Source organism: Thunnus thynnus, chromosome 14, assembly GCF_963924715.1.
Source record: "Thunnus thynnus chromosome 14, fThuThy2.1, whole genome shotgun sequence".
Classification (NCBI taxonomy): Eukaryota; Metazoa; Chordata; class Actinopteri; order Scombriformes; family Scombridae; genus Thunnus; species Thunnus thynnus.
In genome coordinates, this window is record NC_089530.1 from 19,381,244 (window position 1) to 19,401,937 (window position 20,694).

Sequence of the window (20,694 nt, forward strand, 5' to 3'; positions counted from 1 at the left end):
AAAAACCCTCTTTGTGTCCATCTGGTTTTACACAGCAGCTTGGACAAAACGCTTTCATAAAAATGTCAGAAGCACACCCTGGCATCTTTGGGTTATTCATATGATAGTCGTGTTCTGTCGCTGCCAGCATAAACCTTCAGTTTGATTACTGGAGACAGCCAGCTCGCTCCGGCAGCTCTTTTTACTGGCAGACCGGTGGAAAGTTAAAACCTGGATTGCATTGACTGGCATTCTATCTCTTTATAATGAGAGGCAAAAATACAGAAAGACAAAGAGACAGACAGAGACGTGCATGTTCCTGTTTTCAAGCCCTCGAGTCCATCAGCGGAGATGAGAGTTGACCTATACTTGGCTGAGGCATCAGGGAGAAAAACCAATCCTGGCCTTGGATCACACTACTTCCTTAATAATCAGAGCCTCACCATTTCCCCTTGTTGCTCTCACTGTCAACCCTGGCTCCGGTCTGAGGTTTCTGAGCTGAACAGTTACAGAATATCTATGACAGGAAGCTCATGATCCCAACACGTGCATGGTTAACTTATGCAGTAAAACAACTCTGGCTATTACAATGTCCAAAATATGACATCAGTAATGAAGTGTGACATCCACAACATTAATATTGGATCCAGTGCAACAAGAGGACATAGTCTACATAAGCATCAGGGAGGCAGCTGGAGCAACTGGAGAAAAACCAACATGCTCATGTGAGAAGAATGTTCCTTAATCCCATTTACTCCTGCTAGTGCAAATGACTGCAACATGTTTTCTTGCATCTTTACAAGAAAAAACAGTGCTGCCTTGAACTTCTTTGCTAGAGTCTGCTGATAATAAAGGCCACCTATAGCTTTTAGATCTGGCGGTTGGTAGTGGCAATGACCTCTGTCAGTTAGTGTACACTTTTTACTGTCTGCACAGCTGGGCTCCACTCAGGCTTGTAGCAGCGACAGACAAAATAGAAAACATTTATGAAACACATGAGCCAATTTTTGTGCGCTGCCGTCAGCAGGTGTGAGCCAGCAGAACGAGGCTGCAGCTGGTATCAGCGGCTACGTTTACACAGACCCTAATATTCCAGTAATAATTGGAATAATAGTCCAATCAGAAAAAAAAGCTTCATGTAACCACCTCAATTGGAGGAGACTGGCCGGATCTGGCTTGATTGAAAGGAATTTCCTATCGGGTTGAAAGGGGTGGTGTAAACCTTTGATAATCCGTTCAATCAGAAAATATTAGCGCCTAATAACCATGTAAACCCTTAATCCAATTGTTTCTCTCTGGTTGGAATAAATATATTCTTTCTGCACGTTTGCACGTTTGGGGTAACATTAGGTCATGGGAGAGAGAGAGGGGGGGAGTGGAAGATACATTTAAAAGTCAAAGAAAAAAAAAAACCCCAAAACAAACAAACAAACAAAAAAACTGTGTGTCTTCACATTATGTGCCACTCGTTACTCAGCTATATAGTTAAATGAATACATTCGGAACACTGATTGGTGTGTAGGTTGTAGTGAGTGTGTGGTTGAGAGAGAGAGACAGAGACAGAGTGTGTGTGTGACAGAGTATGAAGTTAGCAGCTGTGAAAGTAGCAGTGTGTACAGTTTAGGCTATTTGCCAGTGAATAAATTCTACAACTCCTCAAGACCCAAGCCAAGTCCGCCCACCCCCACCCCTGTTATTGGGCTGACGGTGGACGGGACAGAAAACAAATTGAGACAGGAGGTGGTTGTATGTGGGTCTCTCTGTACTGCAACTATCCTTTTGTTAATAGTTTTTCATCCATTATAGATTTGCAAGACAGTTGATGTTGTAGAATAAGACACAGAAGATGGGGTGACAGGTGACAAAAAAATACAATAAAGGACAAACTGTCGCTCATTCGTCTGTACCTGAGATGGCGAGCAGCATTTTCCTGCGGGCTCCGAAGGTGGTGATGCCCAGTTCTTTCAGGTCCTGGTCTGTTAGAGTCAGGAATGTCTGGAGGTCAATCTGGAAGCAGTAACAATTCAATTTAACTCTACTGTTACCACAATTCAGCAACTTCTACCAACATTAGACCTTCAACCATAAATGCCATGACTAAAACTAGTCCTTAGTACAAGTGCTGGATTAAAAAGGCCACTCCATGACTAAAAATACTAAAATGGAGTTTTTTTTTGCTAATCAGTGTATCCAACAAACACACCATCCTCCAACACACAACAGCATATAAGCAGCAAAATGTACACATTTCCCCAAGTTTCTCCCTTCTTTTCCTTCTGTTACACATACAATAAAGAAATTAGATAATAGAAATTTTAATGCAACTCGCTGCATTGAGGAATTAATAGGGCAAAGTACGTCAAAAGCTAGAGGAAGAGCAAATACACCTAAAAAGTGTCTATGTATTGATACTGTTCAGACAAATTCTATGCAACTCATAACTATAATGTTCAAGTTCCTGTTTCCTTTCCCCATTCTTTTACTAAAAAGTTTTGATCAATTTTGAAAAATATCTGTGCCTCTCTTTAGAACAGACAGTCCCTCAGTTAGAATTGTAACACTAGAGGACGTGGCTCTATGCTCTACAGTACCTCTTGTTGTTGGAAGACGTCCGTGTACTTCCCCAAGCCCAGCTTGCTGAAGAGCTCAGGCAGGTCCGAACCTTTCAGAGACGAGTTCAGGCTGCAGCCGTTGCTGCCGGTTACCGAAGAGATGCAGTCCATGTAGTTGCTGCTGCTGAGATAATGCTCTGCAACTGTCCATTCAATGATCGAGACAAACAAGAACAAGAACACAGAATGAAAATTTAGAAGTAAGCAAAAATAGCAGCAACCATTAAATCACATTTAATCTACAAAAGGAAAAAAAAAACCCCAATATTTAGCACATTTTAAACTAGTCAACAAAAAGTGTAGGAAAGTTAGCTCATAAACTTATGAGTACTAAAAATTTAGACTGATCAGATATAGCTTATGTTCACAGACCAGCTAGGTTGGTATAAGAGGCAGATTCGATAGAAATTATCAGAGGAGCCATCCCAAACTTTACGATGAGTAAAGGAGTGAGTACCCTGAGTACATGCATCAAAAACACACACAAGCACAAAAAAACCCCCAAACTCTGAGTGTAGAGATAAAAGTGCTAATACTGAAATTGCTTTACAGTTTTAGTTGGTGTTGTACACTTCATCTGCTCTCCTCAGCATTTCATCTTACAGGAAGCAGTGGAGTATTATTATTTGAAGCACAAAATAAAATGAAAAATGTGACATTTTCACCTCAATTAATTTCACCTTAATTTATAAAGTTCTTCTGTATAATCATTTAACCATACAGTTTATGCCAAAATGTAAGAAATATTCTGTTGCTCTTTTATGAGGAATATCTCTGTTAAACAAGTGATGGTTCTTGCATGTTGTTGTTGTCCATGATGCATTTTGCCAGAGTGATGCTCAGTAATTATCATTGCTCGTTATTCCTTGTAGCATAGATACTACAAAAGTATGCAGAACTGACCAGATTTGTTCTGCTTCCTCTTTGGGCTGCTGACAGCGGTGGGGAACTCGGTGTGGCTCGGCAGACCGTTACCGGTGCCGTTCCTCTCTCGCCAGTTGTCGGAGTCACTGCCGTTTCCCACGCCTTCCCTGCTGCTGGATCGAGACAAGGACAGCGGGGACCCCTGAGATAGAGAACAGAAAGAAAGACAATCCAAACATTTAACGAGGCATTCTGAATGCTTGCTGAGCTCTGACTCACTGCATCTCAATATAGGGCACAAAAACATCTATCAATCATTGCATATGGTAAGACAAATATAATCTTCTATGACATACACATGACATACACATAGTAAATGCCAAAGAACGTGAGCCTCTTTTCAAATAGCAAATGCCAAGCCCCTATATGTCTGACCTCGTAGGTGGTGCTCATGCTGGGCTTGTATGAAACATGATTGGCTCTCCGCAACTCCTTGATTGTCTCGGCTGGCATGGACTTTGAGAAACCAAGGCCACTCCAAGTATTGGTGGGGGTCCGCACTTCAGTCACCACAGGCTTCTTCAACATAGCTGTGTGAATACAGATATAGAGTAATGCACATATACACCTAAACAGAGATAATGCCACATAAAAACTATCATAAATTACCTTAAATTAATATCTTTAATTTTTTATGGCCACATCATAACATTAAATGTAGGATTTTATAAATCTTGTGCAACATTTTATACACATTGCCTGGTAATTCTCAAAGTTGGTATCTTTGGAAGCCAACAAAAGTTTTAAATACAATTTTGTGGGTTTGAACAATGATTAAATTTAAAATGATGGATCCACCAAAGTGTAGGTGAAGTTTAATATTCGACCAGACACAAATGTCAACTTACCTTTGGTTGCTAGCAGCTTTTTCTGTTCATAGTCAAATGCCTGAAAAGATAGACAGTTTTATTGCTTAATACCAGCAGAACTGTGTGTTTTTTGTGCGTGTTGTATGTGTGTGTGTGTATACCTGCATGTTGGCGAAGGATGTCTGTGGTGCCAGTCTGATTCTCTCCCTCTCGTTCTGCTGTGCTGCCCTCTCAGCTGCTCGCTCACTACCCGGCGCTCTCTTATCAGCTACAGGACTGTCTGATGAACTGGACTCAGCATCCGAGAGGAGACAGTCAGAGCTGTTGGGTTCATAGAGAAAAAAAAAGTATCGTGAGCAAAGAAATCTAACACAAAGCAGATAAGGCGTTGCATAACCATTCCTCCATCTCATCTTCTCCTCACATTATCATTGAAACTGTTATCGTTCCTGGCTCATGAGATTTGACTGGGTCTACATTTTTATTATTAGGATACAGTTCTAGTAGTCATGCTGTCCAGGGTGATCCTATGTTACTCAGCAGTTATGGCAGCCAAAAGTTAAATTAGAAATCTCCATTTGGGACAAAATACTCATCTGTATCATCTGTATATTAGTGTTTTTATATAGTTTATAATCTACCAAGGGACTGCAGATGAAAATGAGCTGTAAGCTAACTCTGGTACAGTACATCAAGTGTTTAACACTGTACATGGTCCCTTACAAATGGAAATGAAATACTGGGTTTGATGCCACTGAATTAAAATTAAATCCCTGCTTTTCTATAGCCATCCTCACTTTGCCCACGTCTACAGGGATTAAGAGAGGACTGCCAAACTGAACCAGTATGAGCTGTAAATGATCTCTAAAGGAATGCTAAACAGTACCAAGATGAGCTGTAAATGATATCTAGATTGAAACATACTGTAGATGGGAGTTCTTGGTGCCCTGCAGGAGCTCCACAGCTTGTCGCTTCCCTGATGACGTCTTACATGAAGCCAGCATCTGCTTCAGCTCACTCCCATTGGCTGAGTGAGAGGGGCTTCTGGGCATTCCCACTTCCACAAATGTGTCAGAGCCTGATGGAAACAAACGCAAACATATTTAATAACCCTGTTCATTTATTTCAAGTTAATCTGTCCAACCTATAAACAATGTTAGAACACAGACAGAGGTTACAGCTGTTCTCTGTCTTCTGTACAGAAAATACATATTGTTATGACAGCCTTAGCTGAAATACTTCATGCTTCATCTTGGTTTTCATTAAATGCCATGCGCAGTCTTGGGTCAATCGGTGTACAGGAGTGTGTGTAGCTTGGTGGGCATATGCCTATGTGCATGAATTAAAGTGTGACAAGTCCCGGTTGGGTCCTGGATTAATTAAAAACACAGCAGCTGTAATTATAGTAGGTTTTCTCTGCTACTCTTCTTTCAGCCTGACAGGAACCTGCTCTGTGTAACAGGATGTAGATGTATGTGTCTGACTGTATGCACGTGTATAATCAAGAATATTTGAATGTGCATGGAGTGCTGTATAGTGAAATATATACGTATGTCAGTCAATCTAATGAAGCTTCTCTGGGGTTTAATGTTTAAACAATTACCCCGCACTCCTTCACTCCACAAAGCAGAGTTGAGTCAGGCTGGGCGAGCCAGTCCAAACACATTCTGGGACACAGGAGGAGGTAAGGGAGGGAGAGGAAACCTTACCAGGACGCGCCGCATTGGGGGAGGACCAGCTCAGAAAACAGCGGGGAAAACGAGACGCGTGAGAGAGAAAGGTTTGAGGGGGAAAACCGCATGTGTAAGACACAGAGGAAATGAGGGCCTTTCTGAACCGCTAGGAGACCAGCAGTTAATCTGTCTCCGTTCCAGCACAATAATCATAGTCAGAGCGAGTATGAGGTTAAGAGGACAGTATAGAGAAATAGAAATAAGTTCATTCAAGGCATTTTTCCTCAAAGTGGGTTTAAGGGTTACATAAATCTGAAGTGGAAATGCCTGAATTCGACATTTATGTTAAGTCTGCAAGGCTGAAGTCCAGCCAATTTGTGTCGAAAATGTGAACAGCTCCAGAAGTTTTTTGCCATAAATCACGAGTTTAAGTGTATCTTTAATATAACTGACCCACAAGAGGGCAAGACTCCTATAAGTATTTTTATATAAAAAAACATTGAGTACAATGGCCTTTACAAAACATATGTGCAAAGAAGATGGTTGAGAAAAGTTGAGAATTTATCTTTGATTAATCTTATTAGGCATTTTTAAGTTAAATATACCTGTGAATGGTGAGAAATTAAGTGCTCTGCCAGGCAAATAACCTGTAAATTTGATATTTTGGATGAGAGGTGATTAGTAGATAAGCTAGAACATGAAGCTACTAGCCTCAACAGCCAATAGGCCCAAATATACTCCAAAACAGATGGATGTCTGCATACATGGATGTGTTTTACACATGTTTTTTGGTGCGTAGATTCTACACGGTCATAAATTTTGGTCTGCACATGGGCGGTTGCAACATAGGCAGATGACGCAATTTACATCATGCAGACCATCATGTCTGTGTGGACATGTAAAGTACAATTTGTTCTTTAGGCACAGAGGGTCTCATAACCCTCTTTTTAATTTTCTGAAGATGACAAAAATAAGTTGCTTTTTACTTTAAAATAAGCGCAATGATGCAAGATATTGCAGAAAATTGCCATTGAAAAATGCAACAATCACATGCAGTGGGGACAAGGACATTTTGCAGTCTGTAGGCCAGGTTGGTTTCTATATGGGTTACTTGAAAACTTCAATACCTTCATCAGGGCTGGACTTGCTGGACAGTGGTTCTGATGGATTGTGTCCGCTGGCCTCCTGAACCGAGTCACATGGGGCTGGACTCAAGACAGTTTCTGCAAGTGATGCAGTTGCTATCCTCCCATAGACTGAGCCAGGGTGCTATAAATGCATGCAAACATAGACATACACATAGAGTACAAGATACATACAAATTAAATTTACTAAACAGTCAAAGTGAAATAGAAAATTAATGCAGTATACTGTAACAGGCCAACCTTGACATGACCGTTGAGAGTGCAGGGGCCTTTGGTGCAGTCAGAGACCCCGTTGGGCTGCTTGTCTATGGGGGCCAGGCCAGGTGGAGGGGATGGTGTGCTCTGTGTGTAACCCTGCACGCCTGACAGCAGGATGCTACTCAGGGTGGCCTGGGTGGCAGGGTGTAGCATTAGTTGAGATGAGAAGCCTGAAACAAAAAAATGTACCATCAGTGATTTTCAAAGTTTGAACAATTCATAAGGGAAATATTTATAATTATCTACAAGATCTGTCTGTCTAACTGTTCATTCAAACAATTATGACATAGCATGAAACACTTCAAACTACCGAAGTAATGAACAGGAGATCAGTGGTTCTACTTCAAAGTAAAGATCAAACAATCAGCTTCACCTTGAAAGTTAACCTTCAGTATAATTTATCCACAGTGTTACAATGGTTAAAACAATCATTCCTCAAGTTGAAATATACATAAATTTAAAGAGACCTTCGAGAACCACATGCCAGTTCAAAAAAAAAGGATAATGTCTAATACACGAACCTTGGGTACTGGTGAGTGAACTGGGCCAGAGGGAGGGGGAGGGTGTGGGGGTGCTTGGGCTTGGGGTCTGCAGAGGGCTCATGGAGGAGTTTAAGCTGTTGAGGACAGCGTTTGGGGCAGCAGAGTTGGTGAGGGAGTGGGCTGCCGTCGCACCCAGGAAACCTGAGGAGAACAGAAAGGGAGGGGGAAACGGAAGATGGATAGATCAGCGGTGGTCCTGTCAAAGCACAGAGCCATTTTTCATGCTAATCACACGTTACACCAAGGCCCTCAGAAAATAATCTTGGTCTTCCAGCTATTTAACTGGAATTCCATCAAACTGCCATCAACCAGACAGCAAATGAGAGGAAGAATTTCTTAAATTTCTACAAGGTCATGGATGCAAAAGTATACATCTAGAGTGTCCTCATACCCAATAAAACCATGTTATTGAGAGCACCAACAATGTGGTGCTTGGTGTCTTAACCCAAACACAGTGTATGAAAACAGAAAGAAGCAGGTCTGTGGCTTTAACAAGGGGCTAGTTTGGCTCCAGGAATAAGGCCACGGATTCTTCTGGCAGGCTGGCCTGTAATCTGAGGAAGAGAAGCATGTAGCAATTACTAAAGCCAGGATGTGGCCATCCACAGCTTCATCCCTGGGCCTCTGGGTTTAAACGAGACAGCAAGAAACCATTTCTATTGTACTGGGACTTCATGGCATATTCTTTTTTGGTGACCAGCTCAGATTTTCCCATGTCATTTGGTGGGGACACAATAAAATAAATATTATTTGAAAGAATTCACATGGAGAGCAAATAATCTGTCATGAAATACATACAAAAACAAGACAAAACGTGCAAAAGGCCTACCTTTTTTCAATATGAGAATCAAAAACGTACACTTGTAAAAAATTATCGATACAAATACAGAACAAACGTTAGTGCTCAACTCCTCCACATGCTCAATATACCTATAAGCAATAGCTGCAGAAAATAAATGAATAATAATAATAATAATAAATAATAATAATAATTATTATTATTATCCATCACAGTGATATGTATACAATATTATGTAAACACAAACTGTTTTTCAATAAGTGTCATTAATTAATTATTGGACTCTCCTCTTTCTTTATATTATTATTCTCTTGTCTCTTGTTTGTTTTGACTTTTTTATGTGTATTTATTAATCTTATTTTTAACTTTGATTTGTATTTGTATTTGTTGTCATTACTTAAGAAAACTAAATAAAACATTATTCAAATAACTAATAATAAGATAACTGTATAAATAATACTTGTGGATATTACGGATATAATAACTTTGATGTATATTCCTCCCTTCAAACATGGAAAGGAAATGTTTAAGTAATATAGTGTTTAAGTAGATTTTTTGTGGTTGCTGAGCATTTGATGATACATATATACAAAATATATTAGATTTATAGATACATTTATAATGCACCACAGACATATAAACAGATATTTATAGCCGGCCTGTGCCTATAGCCAGAAGCTTCTTCCTGCTAGCTTATCCTACTATCTGCTTTTCTCACTGCTTTTGATGCATTACGTCCTTATATCCACATTTTAAACAGTCTGAACCTCAAAAACTGTATCATCTGAAAGCAAACAGCTGTTTGCCGGGGCTAAATATTTATCCTATAATACTACTCTTACTACAATCAATTCAAAGTCACCCTTGGAAACAAAACAAAACCATGAAAACTCTTCCAAGCTGAACTCTGTGCCTTCATGTTGATGTCAACACTGCAGACAAACTAACTCCTACACGATTATAACCGTTCATCTTCCTATGATTCATAAGCTTGTGATTCATTCCAAGAAGCGCAGCTAAATTTGTATTGAGGTTATTTTCTGATGGTTGGCTGATCAAAGATTTGTGCATGTGGGACTTCTTGGCATGAAATTCATTACCATCCGGCGAGGTCAGTCCTGTAGACAAACAACTCCTACTGTAAAGAGCATATGAAGATGGTGCAATGACTCACTGTCTCACGATTTATGTAGATGTTGAAATGATATTTCTATCCATTTCTGAAATCACTTGCACTCTGCGATTCAGTAAACCAAGTGATAACAGACTTTTAAGGACATCTGGCTCAGAGATCTCATCAATGGATTTGTTGCTAAGAGAGACGACTCGCTGTGTTGGAGTGTGGGACTGTGTAGTACAGATGTGCACGACATTGATGTATGAGGACATTAATTCCTCTACAAAGACATTTATTCTCTAATGTATTTCATTCAAGGATGAAAAGGGTAGCATCTTATCTTCCCTCATTAATTTATCTTTTTCCCCCCCATCATGGAAAAATGTAAAAGAATAAAACTAATACAAGTAGAACTTCCTTGACAAGCTAGACAGTGTCATTACCCAGATTGCTCAGCCCCAGGCCAGCTGAGGCCAGGATGTCCAGGCCAACGGGGCAGATGAGTGACGGGGATTGGTTGGTGGCGGGATTCAGTGCCACAGATGGTGAGGATGAAGAAACTCCGTTGCTCTCGAGACCCAGGAGGAATTTTCGGGCTTCGTACATGTTCACCGCATTCCTCTCCACGCTCTTGACAATCACGGACTAAGAGAGATTGAGTGAGAATGAGAGAAAAAACAGGTGGGGTGGACAAGAAGGTAAGAGGAAAATGGGGTGAGAGAAAATACAGAGGCAAGAGAGAAAGGGGAAAAGGGCATTAGAGAGACAGAGGAGGAAAGGCAGAGGAGGAGCGAGGGAAAGATAGGGTAGGGAGTGTTGGCACCAGAGATAGGGAGTGAAAGGGAGGATGATGGGGAGACAAACAGAGGGGAGGAAGGAAGAGGGAATTAAGGGTAGATTAGAAGGATAAACATTGAGGCATTGTGGGAGAGAGGAGACATGGGAGCAAAGTTTGAGGGAAAGCATTTGTTAATCATTTACATAACATACCAAAGCGCACTCATAGATGTGAGTGAAGTGAATATGAGGCAATACTAGTTACTCAGTCGCTATTAAATTAACACGCACTAAACCGGCAATAAAGAATTATAAACAGGAATTGTTTTTGAGTCAGTGAGAGAAATGACTTCTACATTTTCCACATCAGCTGAAACCCTGCCCTTCATAAACATCAAATAAAAATGTACGTGGGCATAAATCATGTCCTGGCTTTTTGCTTTTTGCCAGAGCCGAGTTTTTGAAAAGTAGATTCCAATCACGATCAGTCTCTCCGACACACACACACCCTCCTTTATAGGTCTGCCAAAGTGCCAGGAGCACAGAGGCAACGGCATGCATTTGGACGGGCTTTTTGGATTACTGCTGTCACCTCGTTAAAATGTTTAAGTGAAGGGTTCTTAAGAGGATCTGGGCTGGGTCAGTGTTTACACTGGCACCTTCTCAGCAGTCCCCACAGGCCTGTCAGGATCGGGCATTGAGCCCTGGCACGGGGAGGGACGTGGGCACCTAGAAGAGACAGTCGGGACTGGGCCAAGTGGTGAAATATGATTGAGATAATTATGTGTTGTAGAAGAGTAGACTGTAACATTAGAGGTTGTCTTTGAATATCACACAGGTGCACTACAGTTACTGTGAGAGGTTGCAAATCACAATAGTATATAAAAATGATCAACATATTACATTAATATACACTAACGGGCGAGTGAGCGTAACTCCAGTTTACAGCCTAATTTACAAAGAACACATGCAAATAAAACTAGTTATTTTTCAGTTGGAACAGCTGAGGCATAATATAAGAATTGAGTGTGCCAGTCAATCAGGTGAAACATGCTCTCAGACTGTGATTCCCCACTGTGGCAGATGTTGATCTGCCAAAACTTTTCTCTGAGTTGGTACAGCATGATGATTCCCCCGGGGGTACGGCTCCATTTTTGCCTTTTAAATGTAATGAAATATTGATGAAATGTGACATGGCAATATATAATTTATTTAAATTTCATGCTGTGATGTTTGAGTAATTCTCAAATGGAATAGAGCTTTATTTGTTTCTTGGTAGTCCTTCTTTCTCTCTCTCTCTCTCTGCGTGACACAGTAAGACAGCAGGCGTGTTTTTCTCAGGGTGAAAAGTTAGGATGCCTCTGAACTGCTCTAGTTTTTAGTTTTAGGTTTTAGTGGAACTTATTTCATTAATTTTGCCTATTTTATGCACCTTGCCCCTCAAAATAGATATTAAATCTGCCAAATGCATGTGTCATTTCCATTTCCACATGCAAAACGTGCAAAGGCAAGCGCATCAGAATTTGTTTTTTCTCTAAACATAATTTTTAATGCCCCTGAATGTGCTTAGTAAGTATGATCCTGTACGCTTATATTATAAGCTTATATTAGAGGCCTATTCTAACTCTCAAAAATCCCCTAAAAACATTCCGTGCCATGTGAGTTGTGGTGTCATACCTTGCTGGGCTGTTTTGGCTTGGGTTTGATACTGATGAAGACATCCAGCTGCTCCATTAGTGCTGTGATACACTGGGGCTCCACCTCAATGTCCTCTTTAATGTCAAACATCAGCACCAGAGGCAAGCAGCCCTGTGGTGCAAAGATAAAAGACAAGATAAAAGTATATCAGAAACATGCTCTTGTTTTGTTATGTCAGCCTCAGACTAATATGTTTCAGAGCCTCACTAGTACACCGTACTTTTATTCCTATATTATAGGCTATTGCTTACACCAGTAGTAAATTTTCCTTTATACACTAGCATTTGTAGACCTACATGTTAGCCATACCAATAAATACAAGATTCACTGCTAGATTCATCCCACACAGAGCTTGGGAAATTCCGCCAAGAGCAATCTGTTTTGCATGATCACCACCACAAGTGCCACAGACATCTATATTTTGGGCCGAGTGTTGGACAGCTCTCCTATTGTGAGTGGGTGTAATTAGCAGCAGAGTATAGGGCCATGCTGGCTCTGACAGGCCTGAGATTGGAGCTGTAATCTGCAGTCTGGCTGGAAGAGGCCAAATAACACAGTACACTACTGCGGGCAGGACTGCCCCTCCTGTACAGTATGCCCATTCTTGACTTTTCCTTTCAGAGTAACTCCCCTATCCCTCTTTATCCCCTTTGCTTCTTTCTCAGCCTCCTCTCCCATCTTTGGCTTTCTATTCTTTTTCCCATCCCCTCCAACTCTTCTTTCATAAATCTGTTGTGTTTTACTTTCCCACTCAGACAAACAATGAGAGGCTCCTTCTTGTGTGTCCTGTTTCCAGACCGAGAGAAAGTCATGTTCAGTCACTGAAACAACTTTGGCATTTACTAAATGTCTTTAGGGCCAAGTGGGAAACTACAGACAAAAAGGCAGCTATGGCAGAATTACTGCCCTACATTATAGATCTCCAAACAGAAAGCCAAAACTGTTTACAGCTGAGATGTCTTGCACCAGCTCAGCAGAGGCTTTTGACCAATGGTAATTAAACAACCATCACTTTTACACATTATATGAAACAGACTTCTGATTATATTCCTAAGTAAATCAGATAAGGGCCTCAGTGGTCGTGGGCAACTAGACAAGAATGACCGCAAAGCATTTTGAAACAACAGAAATGTAAAACACCAACGCTGACGTGCTGACCTCCTGAATTACTAACAGGGCTGAAATTCCAATCCACCAAAATCTACTGTATATGCAAGCCAAACCATTAATACCAGTAAGGATAATCTCTATATGGACAAGGCAGTAACAACTCAAGCCAAGCTGATGCAAATGTGTGTGTCCATCTTACATGCAGGTATGTGGTAGCTATAAATCACACAGGCTAACCTTGAGTCACCTACACACTGTTGTTTAACTGACATTGACATTTCAGCAGTGTGTCCAGAGCCAAGCAAAGCCCTCCCAAGGCTATTCAAAACCCCCTAAAGCAATCATGGTTAACATCTTAAAACTCTGTCTCAAAGCCTATGCATCATTCACACATACCATGATGATGTTAGTGAAACAGTGACATAAATTATAGATACCACACTGCATGTGGAATCTGCATATGGTAGGGAAATATTTCCAATGCCACCCTTTGACCACAAAAACAAAACACAGCAGTTGAAAGTAAATCTTTTCAACCAGCAGATGTCAGTAAACAAAACACACACAAAACACACACCATGAGGTACTGCCGTGCCAGGCAGACCGATTCAATGGTGCCCTGGATGTAGACTGTAGATTTCTTTTGGGGGCTGTTGGGGTCAGGGAAGTGGATCTGGGCTCCCGTTCTCTGGGTGATGTGCTTGATGTTGCTGCCATTGCGGCCCTTCATGAAGAGGTGGTGCTGGGGGGCGATGTCCAGGTGGGTGGTGACTGAGATGGTGCTTGCCAGGCTACCAGCCAAGTGCTCCAACAGCAGAGCTGTACCCCGCTAGAGAAGTAAAGATGACAAGAGAAATGACAAAATATATGAATATATTTGTGAGAAATGTGTTTTGCTCATTGATAATTCACTTAAATGACCTTAACTGTGCAGACTGATGTATGTTTGGCATGAGAAGACTGTTTTTACATTCATTACACGAGTGTGATGTGGAAACATGAAGCCTCCAGTGCACCATACATTGAGAATTGACTTTTCAGTGAAGTACAGTATAAGACATTGTGTGTCCAGCAGTTACATTTTCAAAACAAACATTTGCATATTCATAGATTCTTGATTTTTCAATGAGGGACAAAGAGTAACTGTAATTTTAATTTTTAATTTTTATCTAGGTAATTTAACTTTTTTGGGGACAAGCCATATCAGACACATATTATTCCAAGCAGAGTATTTCTATATCTCTTAAAACATAACAGGAAAGGATCTTTAAGGAAATACAAGTATAGTGTAACTAATATTTTAACAAACTTTAACAAACATGATTTTGAAAACGATGTCAGAAATTTTGACATGATTACAAAAATGTAATATTACAAGAAAAATATAACATCAGTGCCAACCAGAGCTGCATCTGATGATATAACGATCATTATTAAATGTTAATTATTTTCTTCAGTCTATAACAGCTCAGAAAATAGTAAATAATGCTCATTACAATTTCCAACCGCTAAACGTGGCATCTTTAAATTGCTTATTTGTTTAACCAGCAATACTAAACCCAAAGATATTCACAGTCGTCTGTCATGTTGTCATCAGCAAAGCCAACATTCACATTGTATGAGCAGTGTACTGTATGAATGCACAATCGTGTATAATAAAATAATAGGTTGTCATCTTCTTTTGGATGCATGCTAATGTTAAGAGAAGATTACCCACAGATGTAAAAACAAACTATCAAAAACAAAATAATGAATACAAAGAGCAATTTAATGAATTCTCACAACAATATCAAACAGTACAAATTAAATCACATAAAGATGTGACATAGTGTTCATGTATTTAAAAAAAAAAAGAAAACAAAGCTGAAACAATAGTTCATTTAGAGCTATGTCCATACCACATAACAAAGCAATCTGTTAATGAAGAGAGCAGTGGAGCCGTGTTGCCCTTTTCCCAGAGAAAACACAGAGTGTTTTCTATATAACCTGTGGAAACTATTGTATTTTCCACTGCAGCTGCCGGGCAAGTTGAACAGACTCATTCCTTACTGTCTCTGCTATGCCTCTGCAAGCCATCATTTGGCCTAGTAAAGTAAGTCATTTCCAGTGTGCAAACGGGAATCCACACACTGCAGCCAGCATAACACAGCAATCCACAGCGGTTTTGGCAATTCTCAAAGGTGTTTCAAGGGTCTTGCACCACCACATAACATAGCACACATATTCCTCTAATCCTCTAGTCTCCATCTGGCATGGTTCCCAATCCTGACTGACCCCTCCGACCTACCGCACACTCAGCGGCCGTGCCTTAGCATACATGCATACAGTTTGCAGTTTGCATTAGCGTGCAAATCCAAATATGAGAACACTAGCATACATGAATAAATGCAGAGATGCATATATGCCAAAATATAGCTGCTGGCAAGCTGAAATAGGCTCAGTATTGTTAAAAGAGGCTCTGTAGTGGAAAAAAAAGTGAGTTGGTGGGTATGATTTGTTGGCACAGATGATGGGAAGACTCCTTGGCACGCTTTAACAAACCACAACTCAGATGCCAGTTGAGGAAGCACATCTGTGTGTGTGTGTGTATATATGTATATAGAAGATATACAACATGTTTATGAGCATACATGAGCTGAAGATTGGGAACACAGTAGGAAACTTAAAATTTGATTTTAATTTTTTAAAGTCTTAAAACTCAGGAGAGACTTCTGCCTGGTTGGTATAGTAGTGGGCTAAGTTAAAAGAGCAGTGCAGGGCAGTATCTCCCCCGCAGTGGAAAGCTGAACCAGCAGCTGTCCAGATCAAGCGACCAAACATCCCTCAGCACTCTCTTGCCCCTGTGGTGCTGAAAAGTAATGAGGCGGTTTATACAGGAGAAGCCAGGAACGTTGACAGTGTTGGTGGGCCTTGACATGGTGAAGCTCAGGAAACCTTTGTTGGTTTGTGGCTTGCCATGTAAACGGGTGGAGAAGAGTTAGGGTATTAACTCAAATATTATCGCACTAAAATGACTGACAAGGAGTGAGCAGGTCAGGGTTCAAGTAATTATTCAACCATTTTTAGGGGCCATGAGAGGATTAACGCTATGATTTGTTTTTTTTCATAATTTCAATTCCCTCTAATTTAAAAGAGAAAATTTAAACTAAAACAAAATTTGTATTGCTGTTATTATTGCAATCAATTCATTATCCAGAAACAGACAATCATAATTTTCTGTAAGAGGGACATTAGAGCATCAATGCCAAAATGAACGAATGGATAATTGAAGGTGAATCAGTACTGAAGCTGTGGGTTTATGGGGATTTACACTCAACAGACAACTGACAATTTAAATTTGATTAATCAAGTAAAGCTGCCAAATATCCACTAGTTCCAGCCTCTAAACTGTGAAGATTTTCTGCTTTTCTGTTTTATATTATTTTATATTATATTTTCAAAGTAACAGGAATGTTTCCCTTTTGGTTCTGGGAAATAGTTATGGACATTTCTTTTTCAAAGACTAAAAGATTAACTGACATTAATTATTTCTATGTTTATATCTCAAGGAGAGTCTTGTCCAAGTTCACAAATCAAAGTGGAAATAGACAACTTTTTTGCTTTAACTATCATTATGAAGTAAATGTTGATTACACAGTGTAATGGCTATAGAATAATGACACCATTGGCATTTAGATTGGTTACCTATAAGCCTCGCTTTCACTGTGCAATTCTGTCTGCTACCAGGTACAATCTCCTGGGAAAATGAAACTACAGTAGTTAACAGGAAGAAAGCCCTGGATCAGAACACTGGATCAGTACCCAGTCAGGCTGATCTATTTGTCCATATGAAAATCATATGAACAAATGTGAATCATATGATCTACTTGTTGATATAAAAATCAATGGACAGAAAATATGTTATCACCATCTCCATTGCGCAGTTTCTTTCATTTTGTAAAAACAAACACGTTACCAACCCAGTTTGCTTTTCTCAACACACACTAAAGAATTTCTATCTGCTTTCATGTCTCCATTATAGATTAAATGAATGAACAAACTCACGCTTTTCCTCCTAATGTTTTCTTCTAACATTACTCCCCCTTTACCCCAACCCTTTCTGTAGTTACTTGTTTGTGCCAAGCAATAGTGTTACTCAAACTATTACTATGCAGTGGACATCATTACAATGGCTTTTGCCTGTTCCTAAATTCAATATAAAATTGTGACAATTTCAATTTACCTCTTCAGCGAACATGTTTATTTAATCCTTCTTATTTCTAAGGTGGTGTTGATCATTTCCTAACAGAGCTATGCTCTGAGAAAAACAGAAAGCAATCCGGTTGTCTTTGCGACAGCGATGCAAACAATAATACCACTTGGAAACGCTAGGGGGGAAAGTTGAAGTGTCTGTTTCCACTTAAAAAATGAGCTGTACAGTATTAGAAAATGACAAATGGAAAAAAATTTTTTGTATGATGTTGTGTTGTGTAAGACTCCACAATGCTGTATAGCATTTTGTGTTTGATCATTAGATACTAAGAAACAGGAAGCATCAACCATTCCACGAACATTATTAACCAGAACTTCCAACCATGTTAATGATGCACTGACTTCCTCACCTTGACAGCATTGGCGTTATTCTGTGAGCCGCGGACCACGCCAGTGGCCCTATACAGGCGTGTCGGGGGCTTGAAAGAGACTGTGAGGTTGTAGGTCTGCGAGATGTGCTGCACGGTGGGCGAGCTGGGATCAGACTGCATGATGGCTGGAAGCTCGAAAGACAGCACTAGAGGGAGCAGCTCCTGCAATATGTAGGAACAGAAGGAGCGAGGGAGGGAGGGGAGATGGAGGGGGGTAGAGTGAGAGAAAATAGCTTGTCATGATGCTGTCACTGCTGCTGCAAGAAAACTGATACATAAAACAAGTAGTTCCCATATCTCTCTCTATAACAAGGCACAGGAGGTTGTATCACGTGCTTTCATTCACACTGATTAAGACCATTTGGACGAGTAAAAACAAAGAGGCAAAGGCCTGATTTCTTTATATAGTGTAGACTTATGTGAATTGACACACAGACATAACAAGCCCTCTTTAAGCAGAAAGTGGTAGAACTTGGCACATAAATCTGTCAGCTCAAATAAGTAGAAGTTAATCAAAATGAGGAGCAGTGCCAGAAATAAGAGAGATGTCCTCTGTTACACAAAATATGCTACGGTATACTGTGGTGGTGACTCCTGGGAGATTGATTTAAACATTATGGCTTTGCAACTATGAAATAAAAGTTTTGCAAAACATCAGTGGTCTATGGCCCGTTCATTCTCAAACATTAATTTCAAGCCGTTCAATCAAACCACAGGAGCAACAACAGGCATCAGCTCTCATCATTTGTATCACAGCAGTCATTCAAACAAAATAGATGCAGACAGGAAGGCTTGGCTTCATGCATACACATACTTATGCATGCATGGGAGAGAAATCATACAGGCACACACCCATACACAGACAAACAGCAGGGAATGCACACACATACGCACTCACAAAGAAGAGAATGAGTACACACTCGCACACTCGCACACACACACACACACACACACACACACACACACACACAGCGTTATCCAAACACTGACTCTTGGGCAGAGCGCCACTATGGTTTTGGCTGCCAGTGAAGGGCAAGCAGCATGAATTGCTCTGACCAAAGAAATGCATCCCTGATCAGTCCCATATGCGCTTGGCCTTACATTTATATCACATTTCAGCACTCGCTCTCCGCGGGCTCAAGAAATTTAGGTCAGCACAGAGGGAAATGCAAGAGAGGACAAGCAGAACAGCAGGAGTCAGGCGCTGAATGAAGAATAGACTGATTTTTATGGTGGAGCTGACCTCAGCTTTTTTAAAAAGTCTACCTGGCAAATATGAGTTTCACATGTATTCAATCTGAAAGCGCTGTTAAAAAGCCTCAGTTCTCCTGACATGAGGATGAGAGATGAAGAAAAATGAAAATATCCTCAAGGTAAAGTGACTGGTCAGACCTTTCATCACCTGCCCGTCAGCTCCACCTCTTAACGCTTCAAGAAATCCCCTGAGAATCCATCACCTCAACAACCAACTTGTTACAAACTCAAACAGATCTCCACCCAAGAAAGCCTAAGAAATACAGTAGACCTTACAAGTACTGTAGTGTGTCTGATTGTTAAAGGGACAGTCTGTTCATCAGTAATGGAAATCAACACAACCAAACCACTTCTAGTTTCAGGAGAGATGGAGCAGAATTTCCTCTGAAGGCCACCCAGGACCAAACAGCATCCTGTGTACTGTTGTACAAGAGATAAACATGAGATGTACCCTCCATCCTCCTGCACTTTACAGTTCAGACTCAATATTGACACAATACCACATATTAAAATTCCCCTCCCCTCATTACGGGAAATAAAGTTTTATTCATTTTCTTGCTGGGAGTTAGATGTGAAGATCGATACCACTCTCGTATCTTTCTGTTCAATATAAAGCTAATGCAAGAGGTGGTTAGCTTAGCTTAGCTTAGACTGGAAACAGGAGGAAACCACTAGCCTGTAAATATGACAAGTTGAGGTTTTTAAACCCGTAAAACCCAAAGTGTAAATAGTTTAAATAACTTGCTGTTAACCTTTGGACAGAGCTAGTTTACCCCTGTTTCCAGTCTTTACATCTAGCAGACAGATGAGAGCTGTATCCATCTCCTCATCTAACTCTCGGCAAGAAAGCTAATAAGAAAATTCCCAGGATCCATCTCTCCTCTTACACAATAATCAACAATAAATGTTATGTTTGTTAATTGTAGTATTCATTAATGTAACATGCAGATTAGTTCTAAATTTACCTGCCATTAACGGAAATTTGGCTTATAAGGTTTAATTTTTACGACGAAACCCTTCAGTTACAGCCACTGTGGACAAGGTAATGCACTATATATTGATTACTGTGTATGTATCTATTTGTGCCAATGTACATTGTATATTGTGACTGAAAGAACTAGGTCTAGATGCAGAGTTGCATTTCAAGAAATTGCCTCCTGGTAAGAGATGTAGTTCATACATAATTAAAGTTGTGCGTGGAAGGACTGTCTAGTCATGAGTATTGAGCAGTGTTTAATGGAGCACTATATACGGTATTTGAGTAATGTGGAATGAAGTGAGTATCAATGTCTGATTCCATCAAAAGAAGCCAAGTTGACAAAGAGAGAGGGAAACCTGTCTTTGATCCACCCCACTCATCCGCTGACTGTGTGTT

The 20,694-nt window shown here is 40.3% G+C and overlaps 1 protein-coding gene across 1 annotated transcript in view; it reads right to left on the reverse strand.

The window, feature by feature from the left end:
• Nucleotides 1-20,694, reverse strand: part of LOC137197195 (protein bicaudal C homolog 1-like) — a 64,129-nt gene that overhangs the window by 3,026 nt on the left and 40,409 nt on the right. The window contains exons 7-20 of the mRNA XM_067610430.1: nucleotides 18,045-18,227; nucleotides 14,021-14,272; nucleotides 12,313-12,444; nucleotides 10,302-10,503; nucleotides 7,922-8,083; nucleotides 7,383-7,570; nucleotides 7,125-7,266; nucleotides 5,249-5,402; nucleotides 4,486-4,645; nucleotides 4,364-4,403; nucleotides 3,891-4,045; nucleotides 3,495-3,657; nucleotides 2,571-2,734; nucleotides 1,887-1,986 (exon numbers count right to left, since the gene is read on the reverse strand). Of these exons, the coding sequence (XP_067466531.1) occupies nucleotides 1,887-1,986; nucleotides 2,571-2,734; nucleotides 3,495-3,657; nucleotides 3,891-4,045; nucleotides 4,364-4,403; nucleotides 4,486-4,645; nucleotides 5,249-5,402; nucleotides 7,125-7,266; nucleotides 7,383-7,570; nucleotides 7,922-8,083; nucleotides 10,302-10,503; nucleotides 12,313-12,444; nucleotides 14,021-14,272; nucleotides 18,045-18,227 (2,197 nt within the window). The remainder of the gene's footprint in view (nucleotides 1-1,886; nucleotides 1,987-2,570; nucleotides 2,735-3,494; nucleotides 3,658-3,890; nucleotides 4,046-4,363; nucleotides 4,404-4,485; nucleotides 4,646-5,248; nucleotides 5,403-7,124; nucleotides 7,267-7,382; nucleotides 7,571-7,921; nucleotides 8,084-10,301; nucleotides 10,504-12,312; nucleotides 12,445-14,020; nucleotides 14,273-18,044; nucleotides 18,228-20,694) is intronic.